At 40.8% G+C, this 15,215-nt stretch overlaps 1 protein-coding gene across 7 annotated transcripts in view; it reads left to right on the top strand.

Annotated features, from left to right (window-relative positions):
* Positions 1 to 6,931: 6,931 nt before the first annotated feature.
* Positions 6,932 to 15,215, top strand: part of Fas2 (Fasciclin 2) — a 73,207-nt gene continuing 64,923 nt past the window's right edge. For all 7 annotated transcript variants that reach the window (NM_001272308.2, NM_001272306.1, NM_080327.3 and 4 more), the window contains exons 1-2: positions 6,932 to 7,125; positions 9,539 to 9,834. In NM_001272308.2, coding sequence (NP_001259237.1) covers positions 9,765 to 9,834 — 70 coding nt within the window. In that variant the 5' untranslated portion in view covers positions 6,932 to 7,125; positions 9,539 to 9,764. The remainder of the gene's footprint in view (positions 7,126 to 9,538; positions 9,835 to 15,215) is intronic.

Raw genomic sequence — 15,215 nt, 5'->3', positions numbered from 1 at the left:
ATATACAATATTTTATTTTGTAATACTTCGAATTTGACAAATAAAGCAATTACCTAACATGATGTCTATCTAAAATACATTAATACAGCCAAAGTTTTAAAAACTTTTTTTTTTATCTTTGTTTCCTGTTCGCACCATTTAAATAAATATATGAGTATTTATCTAAACATCGCTATATCCGATTATCGGAAACGGAAGAGTCCAATCCAAACATTGCCCTGCCTGGTGTTTCTGATTCTGATTCTGATTCTGGTTCTGATTCTGATTCTGGTTCTGGATCCGGTGGCCCGGATTCCCGGTTCTGGCTGTGGATATCCGCCTGCAATGTGTGGTGTTTGGCCAAAGCAAATATGAGCCCGATATGCAACTGCGTCTTACATAATCACACGGCGCACGGCGGCCTTTGTTTCGCCTTTGTTGGTTTTATGGCCGTTGCGGGCACAAAGGAAAAGCCGACGAAACCAAACCCCGAAAAACCCCAACAAGGAAAGACAAAAAAAAAAAAAAAATTACCGTAGACAAAGCGTCGAAGAAATTCGCTAGAAAATGCCACGCGGTAATGACAAATATTGACATTTCCTTTCTACCCGGATCTCCAAAAGCGAAACCCTAAACCGAATTTCGAAATAAAGGCCACGCTTTCAACGATAAATAGCGCACAAGACTCCTCCCCCCCGCCAAGATTAGCGGTTGGAAATTGGATGGTAACGCAGGTTCCTATGGCCCACAAAAGCGATCCGATTACGTTCGCACGGTTCTTGTTCTCAACCGAACTGACGAGGCACGGATCTCTGGTTTCCCATTTTCGGGCGTGGTCAGATAGATAATACAACTGCTGGCTAGATAATACAACTATGCTGGTACTTTCCTCTGATGAGTAATAAAGTCCACAATTAGCTACGATCTAATCAAAATGCTCCGATTAATTGACCATTAGCTATTTAAGATGAAAAAGAGGGCTCGGCTGATTTTTGATATTTCTGGGAAATATTTGAAAATATTTGTTTCGAGTATAGAGCTCTAGGAAATATTTCGGAATGAAATCAAAAATTAATAATTTTGTTCTTTCAAAAAATTAGGCTTGATGAAAAAATTCCGCTGAGCTGTTGATCTCATGCCACATAAAACTTAACTTCAGAATGCACGGAGCTGGCCATTGTCCTGCCACTCAAGGAGTAAAAAAAAAAAAATGGATGGCCAGGTTGTTCGGATAAAATCCCATCCCCTTGACCGCAACAAAGCATCCTTCCGAGACAGCCAGACTCAGCGACGCCTTATCCAACCAAAAGCTAATAATTAAGGCTCAAAAAAAAAAATACCCACAGCAGCAGACGCTGTTTTTATACCACGTAACGCTCAAGGACAAAGGGTATACTCGAATGATTCATACTGCATCATATTTGTAAAATGCTTCAATTTAATGAAGTATTCATCTGGCCCAGAGTATCCTGGAGTTGGAATTTAGCCACGCCTTCTTTTCGTCCTTTTTTTCTGCGATGAGCAGGGCTCAGTAATGCGTTAAATGGCAACGCATTATCCACACATTCCTCGCACGGGTGAGAAGCCCTAAATTTGCACAGCTCCCGGAAATGTTGGCATGGGAATTATTTTGTTACATTTTTTTTTGTGCTCGCATACCGCCTATAGCCATATAACAATGCATGGATGTACATATGTACATGGATACAGTCACGTGGATATACATACATACATATACATATGTATATAGCTTCAAAGTAACGTTGTTGGATCGCACCACATGCAGACATACTTTGTGTTTGACCACATGGCATAATGAGTGCCTGGCAAAGGACAAAGGAGCCGAAGGACTCAGGTGGGTTTTCCGCCAGGAGGTGCGGGTGTTTGGCAGGATGTCTGTGGTCAGGATACGGCGATTGCCATCCCAATTCGCCGCAGTAGGTGTAAATTTCGAATGTTATTTCCTCTTCTGCCAACTGTACTGAGAAAAATAATTGTGCAATTGGGAATACCATTGGCTGGATAATTGCCTAGAAGCCGAGTTTTTGATTGATGATAGTCTAGCAATGCCAGAAAATGTGGAATTGGAATCAAAAAGAAACAAAGTACATCGAGAAGTTAGAAATTTCTATAGAATAAGGGAAATATTCATATTCATATTCAAGGGAATATTCATAAAATATTCGGAAGTCTTAAAAGTGAGAGCAGCTGAAAAGCACGTTCTCGATAAATACTCTACGTATTTAGCTAGCAGTTCTTAATGTAAGGTCCTTTTATAGGAAATATATGTGTTCTCGGGAAACTAAACTAAAGAGGATATGTGGATGATGAGGAGCACGCGACATGGAAAGCGAGAAACAAAAAACCAAAAACCCGGGAGATTGGGGATGGGCCGTTTGTTCTTGTTTTGTTTGGTTTGTTTGGTCCTTTGGTGGCGTCTCGAATGTCCTGCTCACATTGCAAGCGCGGCAAACAAAACACGACGAAACAAAACGAAAGTCTCTCCGGATTAGTGGACATATCCGGGGTCCTTATTTGCCCTCGAAAGTTAATTAAGGGTTTCACAATCTATGCGGAAAATGTCAACGCAACGAGGGAAAGTGAAATTGGGTCTCCCCCCGGTGCATTGGACCGCAAATGAGTTTGAGTTTCCACATCCCAGACCCCAGACTCCGGACTCCAGACTCACCTATATCGTAAGTAGAGTATATAGTATATATATGTTTGTTCACCACCCGCGGCGATGGGATCATAATTAGCTGCGGACGACGCTAATTGTCCTTTCCACACCCCTTTGTCCATTGTTCCCAAATTCCTGGTTTCAAATTCGTCCTCCTGTTTTCATTCTGTTTTGAATGCACAATTTGGGAGGATTATGCCGGCGACGTTTTGGCTCAGATTGACTGTCGCCAGGTGATTTGATTGCTGGCTTACCACCATTTGCACAAAGATTTCAGGAAATGAAATTCGGCGATGAAAATTTGTGTTTAAGACCCTTAAAATTGTACTCAGTGAATATTTCAAAATTGTTCATTTATTAACATAAAATTTACGCAAAAAACTGTCAAAAATCATTTTATTTTATTGGACATGGCCCTTTTTTGCACGTTTATAAATATGGCATACAAGTTTTAGGCAGCTCAGAAAATTTCTTTTTTTTAAAGGTCTAAGTAATTCCGGTTGCACTGAGTCAATTTTAAAAACTTCGAATGGGGTAAACCAGAAGTTTGTTTATAAACTAGGGAAGAACACATCAAGTGGGCTCTATAATCAATCCTCGTCCGCGGTTCTTTAAGTCAGTTTTGTTTTGGTATACCCACCCTTTCTCTGCTGACCACCGCTCAAATGAATCCCATCCCAATATTTCCAACGCGGGCCTTTTAAATACGAACGTGAAATTCGTTCAATTAAATCAAATCGCTTAATACGCAACAGGAAATGAACTGGTCGCAATAGCCGTTACACAATGGTGACCCCGACACCGTCCTTTCAGCCCAATGAACCCCCTGTCGAATTGAAAAATTCCATTTTCCAGGCCCTGCTCCTTTTCGCACTATCATTTACTCCACACACCCACGAGCAATAATTTTTGGCAATTTAATTGAAAACCGAAAATGGCAAGGGGTCGAAATGTTTTTAAAACAAAAGGGGCGGCTTATTTCACCCTAAAATATTTTCCGGATAGACGTATGTATGAAGTACAAATATCGGGGCACGCGTGCGCAAGAAAAGCAGACAAATGGTCACAGTCACGCGCCAAGAGCTAAAAGGTCAACAAACAAATAAACAATCCATAGTCCGAGCAAAATAGAAATAAAACTCGGCTTGGGGGGTGCTGAAAAATAAGGGTCGTCTGTGCCATCAAATCGCAAGCAATCGAATACCTAGCATAGTTGTTCGGATTTTTGCGGTTGCCATTCGGACGGAAGTTGGAAAGTTTAGAACGTTGCGGGGAATTTTCGTATTGCGAGGGGTTTGGGGTTCAGGGTTGAGCCCATTAAAGGTCAACTGTGAAAATATTTCGTGTCCATTTATTGTCCTGATGGTTTAATGAGACTGCTTTTTGAAAAGACCAAAGCGATGAGGCTCATCGACTTGTTTTTGGTTCTCCTGGGGTCTAGGGTTATTTGGAGAAAAGAGTGGGCCATTTAATGGTATAATAATAACAGAAGGGTTCGGTGGGCGCACTCCAAAAAGTTGAGGGGTTTCCATGTTCCATGTCCATGGCAATAGATACTCATTAACCCATTTGTGGCAACCGAGGGCTTAAATGTAATAAACTCCTAGAAAAACAGCAGAAGTGTCATTACGAAAATAGTACAAACGATCCCTTAAAACTCTTTTAATGTAAAACAAGTGATTATAAAGTAAATAAGATTTTATCTTATAATATAATTTATGGCATTCAGTTGGGGCCAACATCCTTCAAGAATCAATCTGATCCAAGTTAGAGGCATAATACCATAAATTTTTGTTTGTTTTCTCCAGGCCGAGTGCATCTTTGATTTCTGCCGTCAAGTCGTGGTAAAATGAACTCATGATGCGAATGCTTAAATATCAATTAATTATTGGGCATCCGACGTTAGCACCTCCGGCCCTTGGTCCATATTTGTATGTAAGTGCCGCAGTGTATCTATAGATATGCACTTTGTATCTGTACCCGACATTTGTGCTTTGTGAGTTCGATTTGAAAACATAATTCATCATTTTGGCCGCTCAATGGCTGTCGTTCCTGTGGACTAATGATTCCCAGCTTAAGTTTCTGGCCAAGAACGAGATTGGAATTGAGTTTTGGTTCTTCGGTGCGGACAAAACCTGTCAGAAATGGTGCGGATTGCGCGGGGAGCTCTTCGTATCTAATTGCTTATAGAGTTATTAAACATTTTCTAATGATCTCGGGCTGCGGTTACCGTCATTTGAGAACCTATTCTCGATGCACCACCAAAAAATGCAGGTGTTCAACAAAAAAAAAAAAAAAAAAAAAAAACGAACTCAATCCGGGCTACAAATTGGAACAGAATTGCCGAGATAGCTGGAGATTGATTCGAGGACCACCCATCCGAAAACTAAATCGACGTCTTCATTTGTCTGGCTGGCTGGCTTCAAATCAGGTAGCAGATAGTCGGATTTCGGGGTCACAGGTCAGGCGAAACCATTTCAAGTAGGCTTGAACAACATATAAACTATCGCCATTGTTCACTGGTTCCCATAATTGTTAAATAATTGCAGTTCTCGGCGGGAAATGGGCATATTTCCTTTGTTTTTACATCAGATTACTGGTGCCAAGACCAAAGATTCTTAAAATAATTACTTATTTATTTATATTTATGTTCTAATTTCTTTATATTACATTCTTGCTTTTTAAATCGCCAATACATTTAAATGCAATCGTGTTAAATCCTATTTGTTGATAGCCAAAATGTTCACATCGTTGGCACATCATGGGTCAAAGGTCGAACGCATTAGCAAATTAAGCGTGAAGAACGATTGTCACCATAGTTCCCACAGCCAGCCGATCAATTCAATATTCATCTGTGAAAAGTTCGGAAAATTCGGCCGGCTGTGAAATAAAATTAACGCACTCCAAATCGGGCGAATCGGGCGTATCGGGTTTTTGTTTTGTGTGTGGGAGATAGAGGAAGATTCCGAGCAATAAATAAAGCGCAGCGAAAGTGCGACATCAACGACAAAATAACAATCCTATAAATCACTTATTGGTGATTCTGGCGGGGGAGGGGTGTCGCTGGTATATAGATATATGTAGGTACATATATCCCCTCTGTATACGGTGATAAATTGCTCCGTCACACAAACGACAAACGAAACAAAACAACAATGATAACTGCAGAATACATCGCATTGGCATCTATACGCAATTTCATTTAGTAAATTGCACACAGCGCATTCAAACGTAACTGCGATTTTTTTTTTTGTTTCCACTTAACCGGGGAAAATCACCCCCCTCGTCACGATTTTTCCGCAGGCTGGTTTAATTGACAGCGCGGCAATTGAAAATAAAAGAAGTTTTTGTTTGGAATCGAATCTCGATGTTGCGCGGGCAACAAGTGGCCGTCTCCGAAATATCCGAAATGTTGCCAGCCGGAAAATTCGTCTTGCATACCCGCCCGATTTTCCCCCCAGCATTCGTCGGTTACTTCGACAGCAAGATCGTAAAATGCTGTGCCGAAAAATAAGACGTTAAACTTTGGTTTTCCTCATTTCGAAATGTTGCAAGAGGTTTCGGCAACATGCTGCTAACTTCGAAGGATGTTTAGATAGTGTTCCCGAATATTCTTACAAAACTTATCGAAGTGTGAGATTTTCATCTTGCATATCAATCGGAAAAACCTTAGCTAGACATCATCTCCTCGCGATAGCACACTTTGCGTAATATATGTACATACGTGTAGCTCTTTTAAATGTGCCCCCGAATAAAGTAGTTACATTTTTAATGCTTCGTTCTGAAAGTTTGTTGACAAAGCTCCACAAAGATTGGGCAACAAAAACGTGTCAAAAAACCTGACACCAGTCGCTCGTAAAAGTGACGAAATGGGGCTTAAGTGCCACCGCCCAGTTTCTCCGCCCATTGTCGTTTGACCTTGCTGACACTCGAGAAGAAAAGAGCTGAATTCTTCGCCGCCTAACGGTAGACACTCTCCATCTCTTTTAGTCTCCACTGAAAACATATTTGGCCAATAACTGATATTAATATTCCTGTGCACTTATTACGTTATTTATGTAAATTAATTTCATTTTAAAAGAGCTCAGATTTTCGGTTTTATAAATTGCTATTATCTATGCACTTTACTTCTTAAACTTCTACCATCTCCCTTGCTTGATTACTTTCGGTTGGCAACATGCTGCGTCGCATCGGCTGGCAACATTTGGGGTTGCCAGATCTTGTGGCGCGGCAATAGCTGTGGTATTTTGCGGCGGCAGCGCTAGCGGTGCTTTCAGTTACGTTTCGACGGCCAACGCGTCGAGTGCTCTGCTTGCTGAGAGAAAGAAAAACACAAATAGAGACAACAGAAGTGGTTCTTCTTCTTCATACTCGCATTCTCTCGCGCTCTCTTCACCGTATGTGTTAACGGTCGTGGCGCGTCGTGTGCGTGTGTGTTAGTGTGCCAGTTAAACAATGAGAAATTGGTAATAATAAATAATAATAATAACTGCTCATAACAGCCATTATTTGGCCGTGCATGAGAAGAACTCAAAAAACATGTCGAGACAGCTCCACAAAAACCAAAAATAAACTGGCGGCATTCTTGTACATATTTTTTTTTTCAAAACTTTTTTTTTAGCGTGTGACAAAAAATACACAAATGTATCTCTCTCGCTCTGCTGAGTCTATGCTGTTTTGTTGTTTTAGCCCAAGATTCCAATGAGTCACGTGCAAAAGTTATTTCAATGAAAACCTCCATGAAAACCCTTTGAAAACTCACCCAATAATCGAGTTGGAAAAGTGCATACAACAAATATGAAAAAAAAGAGCAACATCACCTGAAAAGCAAGAAAAATAAAACGGAAAACAGGTTTTTGGGCCCGCTTCGCTGCCAACTTTATTGTTGTTACTACCAACAGTGTGCACTGGAAATTGACTCACGCTTGCAGCTGGCAAATAGGAAATATGAAACATACAAAAAAGAAACACGTTAAGAATTAGGAAAAGCCGGGCAAATTGATTCCACAACTAATCTGGAATGTTAACCACAGAACAAAAAAAAAAAAAAATAGAAAAGAATAGATTCTCAAATTTCACGACCAATTTCAGTCGGTTTCGTTTTTCCTTTGTCTGTCAAAATTGCCTTTATGTCGCATATCAAAAAGTTTATTTCGTTTGCTGCGGCTTTCTGCAAAAGTTTTAATGTGATTAAAAATATTTGTTTAAACTGTTAACAAGTCGGAATAAACTCAAAGTTGGTAAATTAACTTCATCGACTTCATAGAGTGCTTATTTGAAAACTTTTGCCGCTTTACTTTTGGCAGTTTTTCGAACAAGATGTTAGTTTCGCATTAATAAATTAGTTTATTGCGTTTTATCAAACCTAACCGAGCCATATTTTAATTAAGACTACAAAATCCTATTGAGTTCGTCCAATTCTAGGCAATCAAAACGGCAGATGTAATTACAATTTGTCGGTCGCGCCGAAAGTCAAAATCAAATCATTTGACAGCATTAATAATTCACGAATATCAAGTGGAAAACTTCTAAACTTTGTGCAACTTGAACAGATTCACAAAAACTCTACCGTTGCCAGAACTTCCCCTCTGGCCAAGTCTCTCATTATAATTAGCGTTTTCGAAACTTTATGAATATTTAAAACTGCTTCGCGGGTATTTTGTAACAATGTCTCAATTTGCCAAAAGCAAGAATGAAGCGAGATGAAAGCGAAATATTCTCAAGAATATTTCGCGTGCCGCAGACACACATACGCGCGGTTCCTATGAAAAAAAAAGTCAAGGCCTGCCCTAAATATCGATTATCCAGTAACTGTAATAACCGTAAGCCAAATGAGGGGGTGCGGTGGGAAAGTTCCGCTGTGCAAAGTGGGCGGGATTAGTGGCAAGACGAGCTCGCGAGGAAGTAACTACAGTTTTCCCTCGCCTGCATGCAAATATTTTTTGTTGCTAGGACTGTTATGAGTTTTCAAAAAAAAAAAAAAAAGAGCACTGCTTGCAAGGCGTCACTGTAAATGAAAATTAACTTTTATTGATCACTTATTCTACCTTTATTATTAGTCATTGCATTGAAGTCACGTTCAATTCTATAACTCAACCGTTTTTTATTTGGTTTACGATATTCTCTAAAGCGAGCGATAACTGTACTTTAGAACTTGTTGCAATTCAAGGACACTCAGCATAGGTGCAACTTCAGTAGACATAGAGAGAGAGAGAAGGCGAAAGAGAGCGAGAGAGACAAAGCTTGAGTCATGAATTATTGGAGAGACGCACGAACTTATGTGCCGATAAGAAATATACATTTCGCTCTCGAACCCAAAAGATAACGATCTACTGAGAACACAAACTTATAGATAAAATTCAGCTTAAGCAATCCTCTCCTACCTTATCCAAAGCCCCCCTTCCCTCCCTTACCCCTTGTGTCTGTGTTGCTCCTACCATATTTCCCCTGCACTACGTGTTTCGACTGCCGAGAGCACCGTAATTTCCGTTACAAAAACTGGCCAACATGTGCGAAGTCGGCGGCGCAGCAAGTTTTATTTTCTTCGTTTTCCTTTCTCATTTTTTTTCTTCTTCGCTGCCGCCGCCGATTTTAGAGAATGCAAAAGAGACAAGGCACACACGCACACAACATCGGCTCGCGCTGTCTCGCTTGCACTGCCTTCTTCCTCTTCTCCTCGCCCATAAATGCCAACATTTGCCATTTGAAGCTAAAATGCTAAAGTTATGACAAATATCAAATGCAGATGAACTTCTAAGGCCCAATCTGACTAACCACAAAAGCCAGTTACCATGAATTTAAACTAAAAAAAAACCCTATCTATATTACTATTAAAAGCTTAGCTAATTCATCTTTCTTTCATTATCAATATACTTTCAGATTCACACACCGAAACAGACAAAAGAAAAAAAAACAAAAGACACCGAACGCAAAGTGTTAATCAGAATAGAATAATTTGTGCAATCACGAGCAGCGAAAACAAACTGAAATTTTTTAAACATTTTTTTCGTGTGCAACCGTAAACAAACCAAAGAAGTTAAAACGAGAGCTATTTGCGAGCGGGGAAAACTAGAAAACTACTACAACTGCAAAAACAGCGATAAAAATGGGTGAATTGCCGCCAAATTCAGTCGGCGTCTTTTTGGCGCTGCTCCTCTGCAGCTGCTCTTTAATAGGTGAGTACGGGTATAAAAACGCTCCCCGAATTCCCAATATGTGCTTTTCAATTTGGTATTATAATTAGAAATAGAACCCAAACGCACGAATTGTGCTAAAGTCGAAAATTTATGGCCGCTTCTCCTTTGAAAAGAAAAAACTAAGCCGGAGAAATAGAATTAACACCTTTAATCTCAATAGTTGTGTCACATCATCACCTTTGTGATGCCCTAAATTTTCCACCTGGCTGGTAACTATCATTCCAAAAAATTGACATATCATTAGCTTAGTTGGCAATATACCAATGTAACCAAACGGCAAGCGTTTGTATTATAAAGCCACAATTATGGCTAACCAGAGGTCTTTTGACTTAGCTTAAATCCGCTTATCAGTCGAGAGGGTCATATCAAATCGTTGTTGTTTCCCTATATGATAGATAGCACAAGATTTAGGCAGACAAATTACCTGAGCACTTGCACTTATGTACCTGATGATAGGCGACCCTGAAACGAACGCTAAGCAAATAGAGACCTAAGGAAATATAAGAAAATAACATCCCACGAAAACTAAAATCATCTTTTACCTTATCGCAATCTCCCAGAAGAGACTAGAGTCAATATTTACTTTACCTTAGAGCAGACCATATCCGTGGCTGGTCAAATATCGTAAATTTTTCAGTTAACATGAGGGAATTACAATCGCAGATACTCCTAAAATTCCGGCACCTGACTTTGGAGCCGTAAAATTGGGACAAACAAACGCTGATAACTATTGCGCAAGAGTTGCCTGTTAAATAATAAATAAGACTTGGTTGCCATGATTCTTTGGATTTTGGGAACATTTCCTGAAATGAGTAAAGAAACTATTGAAAATAATCAGCTAATTAGGCCTAAGACCAAAAATTAGAAAGAAAAAAAACAAGGTGCAAACACAGCTTATATAATTATTAACTGATTAACAAATGATGGACCAAAAGATAGAACATAGAAACGCAGATTGAAATTAGCTTTAAACCCATTAAACCGGACTGACTAGCAGCAAATGTGAAGTTAGTTATATCGACTGGGAAGATTCATAACTCAGACAGAGTTTGTTGCGTCGCAAACTTCTTGGCAAAGTTGGTAAAGTCAAGAAGAGTCCAGCGTCGACTTCCCAGCAATTACCGCATCCGGTTTGGACCACAAAAGCTGATGCTGGCGGAGAATTTCTCAGCGAGGCCTCTTAAAATGTTCTAATACCGCAGAAAGTCGAATTTAATTAACTCAGTTTCTTCGCCCCTTGTGCTCCGCAGCGCTTTCTACAATTTCCCCCCCGTCCAAAGAAGTGATAAAATTCTTACAGAGAAGAGTAAAAAATTGGTTAAATCATTGCAAGATGACTCAGTCGGTAGGTGATCAAGAATTTGATAGTTGGAAATAAGTGTTTAAGCACTTTTCTTTGCTCAGAACGCTTTTGTAGAAAGTGAGAAAACATCCAGGCCCCCCGCCCCTTTCTTTTGTGGTCACTTGGGCTCTAATTTTCGAGCACTAAACTAAAAACTTTTTATGTTGTTGACTGAGCTGTTTTTTTCGCTTTTTTGTTTGCCGCGCTCTAAACTCCAAACGGGAGCTTGTTCCATATTTTTGTGTGAGAAAAACACTTTGAAGAAAAGCTGAAGAAAGGAGGGTGGAAGGGGGGTGGAGGGAGATCTGAAATAGTGAAAAAGGGTGGACAGTCCTAATTAGCTAAGCCCGAAACTGGCTTAATTGGGTGGCGCTTTCACTTCGGCCATCGCGCCTGGGAAAACTGCCAGTAAGACAGTTCGTCATACCATTAATGGACGATGAGGGCCTTGAGATGAATGGAAAATCCAAGAGGGGACAGAAACGGGGCAGCAGAATCTTGAGAGCACTGCACTTCATCTTCATCTTCATCTTTTCACGGGTATTTCAAAAGATGACCCAAAAACGGAAGTGCTGGCAAATGTATTGCAATATATTTTAGGATAAATTTGAAGCTTAGCTGGTTTATTGACTTTAATATCGGTTCGTATTTAATGCGTCACAATCATGTGCTCTTTGTCTGCATTTCACATTTTGAAAATGTTTAATGCGCATTCAAGTTGTTAAGATAAATGAGTGGGCTTTAAGAACCCTTTCCAAACCTTTGCATACCGCATAAAGTGTTCACTGTAGAGTATAACATGGAGATCCAATGAGGAAGCTGTAAGTTCAGAGAGGGTCTTCAGTTTATAACCCAAGTCCATGAACTCGACTTAATACCTCTTCCTCGAACTGAGGACATTCTCAGAATACTCTGACTCATAGCTCTTTGACTTCTTAGTCAGTCTCTCACGCCCAGCATCCACGCCCCCTGCACCCTCCTTGTTTTTTTTTTTCTTTTTTTTTTTGCCTACCTTTAGAGCGCGGAGAAAGGGACGGGCAGATGACTATAGAAAGAGAGGAACTCAGGGGACAGGGAACATCAGGTTGCTGCTCAAGTTGTTGCCTGAATGGGACAGCTTATGGTCAAGCGGGCAACTCTTGAGTTCTTTCTTTTCTTGTCTTTTGTGCCACTTGACAAGACAAAGATGAAGCAATGCTGCAGAAAGAGAGGGCTGGACCTGGAGCGAAAGAAAGGGGAAATGGGGATGGGCAGGAAAAAGGAAATTCCAATTATGTTGCAAAGTCTGGCCGTGCGTAGAAAAGAATTGTTGCCGCTTCTTGTTTGCCTCTCACTCACTCACTCGCCGGCTCTTTTCTCTTTTCTTCACGATTTTCCCTTGTTTTAATTTTAATCCAGTAATGCCCGGAAAGCCTTGCATTTCGCTTTAATTAATAAAACAAAACATTTCGGATGGGACAGCAAAACAAAAGGATTCGAGTGGACTGCAGAAATGATAATGAGCTCTGCTGTGCTATATCTCTCTACATATATCTCCCTATATCTGCATACATATATACATAGGTGGCAATCTCTCTACAGATCTTTATGGATGCTTGATTTTTCAATGCAGCCGTGAACCCGAAAAAAATTCACCATAATTAGCAGGCATTGTTGCAGAAAAACCCAGGCCAAACCATTTAAATTAACTGCAAATGAGCTGGAAAGGCCTTTACAAAAATACAGAGCGCCTTAAAGCATAAATAAAAGCGGTAGCTTGTATATGTATACATTTAACAATATTTATGTAAATATATAAAGCAGCAACCTAAGCATAACACTGCATATAACCAGCATTATAATCGCAGACCCACGTGTGTTACAAACAAAAACAAAAATGTTCAAATAATCTGAGAAAAAATGAAAACATTAATTTAAGAGGTAAAATAAAAGAATTAAATTAGTGTGAAAATATGGCAAGACATTAAGTTGCTCTTACTTATTATGGAATGCAGTGAGAGTGGGTAAGAGAGAGTTGGACCAAAAAAAAAAGAGGGGTTAAGCCCGCATAATCCCAATGAAGCTTAAACAATGAGTCGAAGCGGAGCAAGACAAGATACATTCCATATAGTATATGTATAAAACAAAAACGACAGCCCCAGCAAACAAAGAATGCACAGAAAATACAAATGAAGGATTGTTGTTAAGCCACCGACGACCCTCGCTTTTCCCCGCCACTTGTGTTTTATCATCTTCAAGTATGATGAATGAATTTTAAATTAAAATTCAGGCGAAACACAAAAAAAAAAATGATTGGGCCACATGTGTCTACCGGTCCACCGCCCGCATCGCGACCAATCTGTAGCGCTGCATTAAGTCTTTAGCCAAAAGTTTATTACTTCGAATATGACGAGCACGTTTTATTCACTAAAATCTTGAATTTTCCCCCAAAATGTACACTATCTTTTCAAAAACGTACGTATTTGCCAATGCTACCTGACGTTACTGAATTATTAAAGAATTGCTGAGATAAAGATCCTACAAACGCAGACGTTGGCATACAGGAAACGACGTCCCGAGACGTGCTGGGCCTAATAACTAGCCCAAAATTAAGTTATAACCGATTGGCAGGCATTCGATTTGGGACCCATTCCTTGAGGGCCCCGGTCTTTTCCTACCTGTTTTTCCATCCTATCGGAACCGAACCATCTGGGAGGTGAACAGGTAACCCGATGACGCCCCGGCATACACAACTAATTGCTAATTGGATTATGTCTTGCTCGAACGAGAGCCGTTGATCGGGGGAGGTTTGGTTTGGGTTGGTTTGGTTTGGTCATCGGCAAGAAAGGGAGATACACATGGTCGAATAGGGAAATAAGGAAAGTGAGGTTAGGTCATTGATATCCGCCTTTGGCCGTAATCCAAACGGTCATCGGTAGCCAGACCGAGCCCGAGGGTTGTTGCTGCAATGGAATAGAATGTTTTTAATTGACTTGCCCCATTGCAATTGCATAACAATGAGACACCACCCTCCTCTCGTCGCCGCCCATGTGTGTGTTTGCCTTCCTGATTGCGGCGTCAATTGTCAATTTTTGTTACCTTCTGTGCTCGTCGTCCGTTCGTCGAGTTCTTCTAATTGGTAATGCAAAGTGCATGGCCAGGTTCCAACTTCTCCAGTCTGTCCGTTCGTTCGCCTGTCTGCCCAACCGCCCGTTTGGTTATGGGTTTTGGGTCCTTTCGTCCATTCCCCCGCAAGCCACACCCTTTATTGTCTCGCTTTTTGTCTTTGTTCTGTAGCCCGGTCTTTTAATCAATTCGTTCCTATTTCGTTTACTGTCCGTTAAAGGGAGAGATGTCCGCTCAGAAAGTATGTACAATATGTATGGACAAAATGGTTTGGCCAAGAAGAACTTGAGTGAACTGTGCCTATAGAAACACGATTTGTGATTGCATCTTTAGAATTCTGTGTGAAATTTTGCTTATACAGTTCCCAGTTGGCGAGTGTCCCACTGCACATGATTTTTGCTTGTTGGTGGTCGGAGGTTAAATTGTCTTCGTTTGGGTTTCTGTAAGGAGTCGTGCTCCACTTTGCATACCCTTGATCCTCGCAATCGTCGCTCTTCGCGCCACTCATTAATTTTCCCACACTGCAAATTGAGTGACTTCCACTCCCACGAATCTCCCACCCACAACAACCTCCACCTTCTCCCATGCACCATGCACCTTGCGCCCTTGGCAGCCTCGCAGCCTCGCAGCTCGTCCCCCCAATCCGAGTCCCCATCCCATTCCGTTTCATCCTCAAAAGGCCATCCCATCCGCAGCACTTATCTTGCCTTGCCGCTTTGTTTTCTGTTTTTTTCCCACCATTAAGGCTCAACTATCAGCGGCGGCAGCTCATCAAGATGTGCACAAAACAACGAAAAGCTGCAAAAAGTGCAAGCATAAGGCAATTCCCCTCGGTTTACCATAACCCCTCCCCCTTGCCCCATTTTGCACACCGCCACTTTCCGCTGCTTTTGGCAATTTTCAGCATTTAACC

The sequence above is a fragment of the Drosophila melanogaster genome, chromosome X (genome assembly GCF_000001215.4).
Source record: "Drosophila melanogaster chromosome X".
Taxonomy (NCBI): Eukaryota; Metazoa; Arthropoda; class Insecta; order Diptera; family Drosophilidae; genus Drosophila; species Drosophila melanogaster.
The sequence above is the reverse complement of the archived record's forward strand: the minus strand, read 5'-3'. Positions and strand labels throughout refer to the sequence as shown.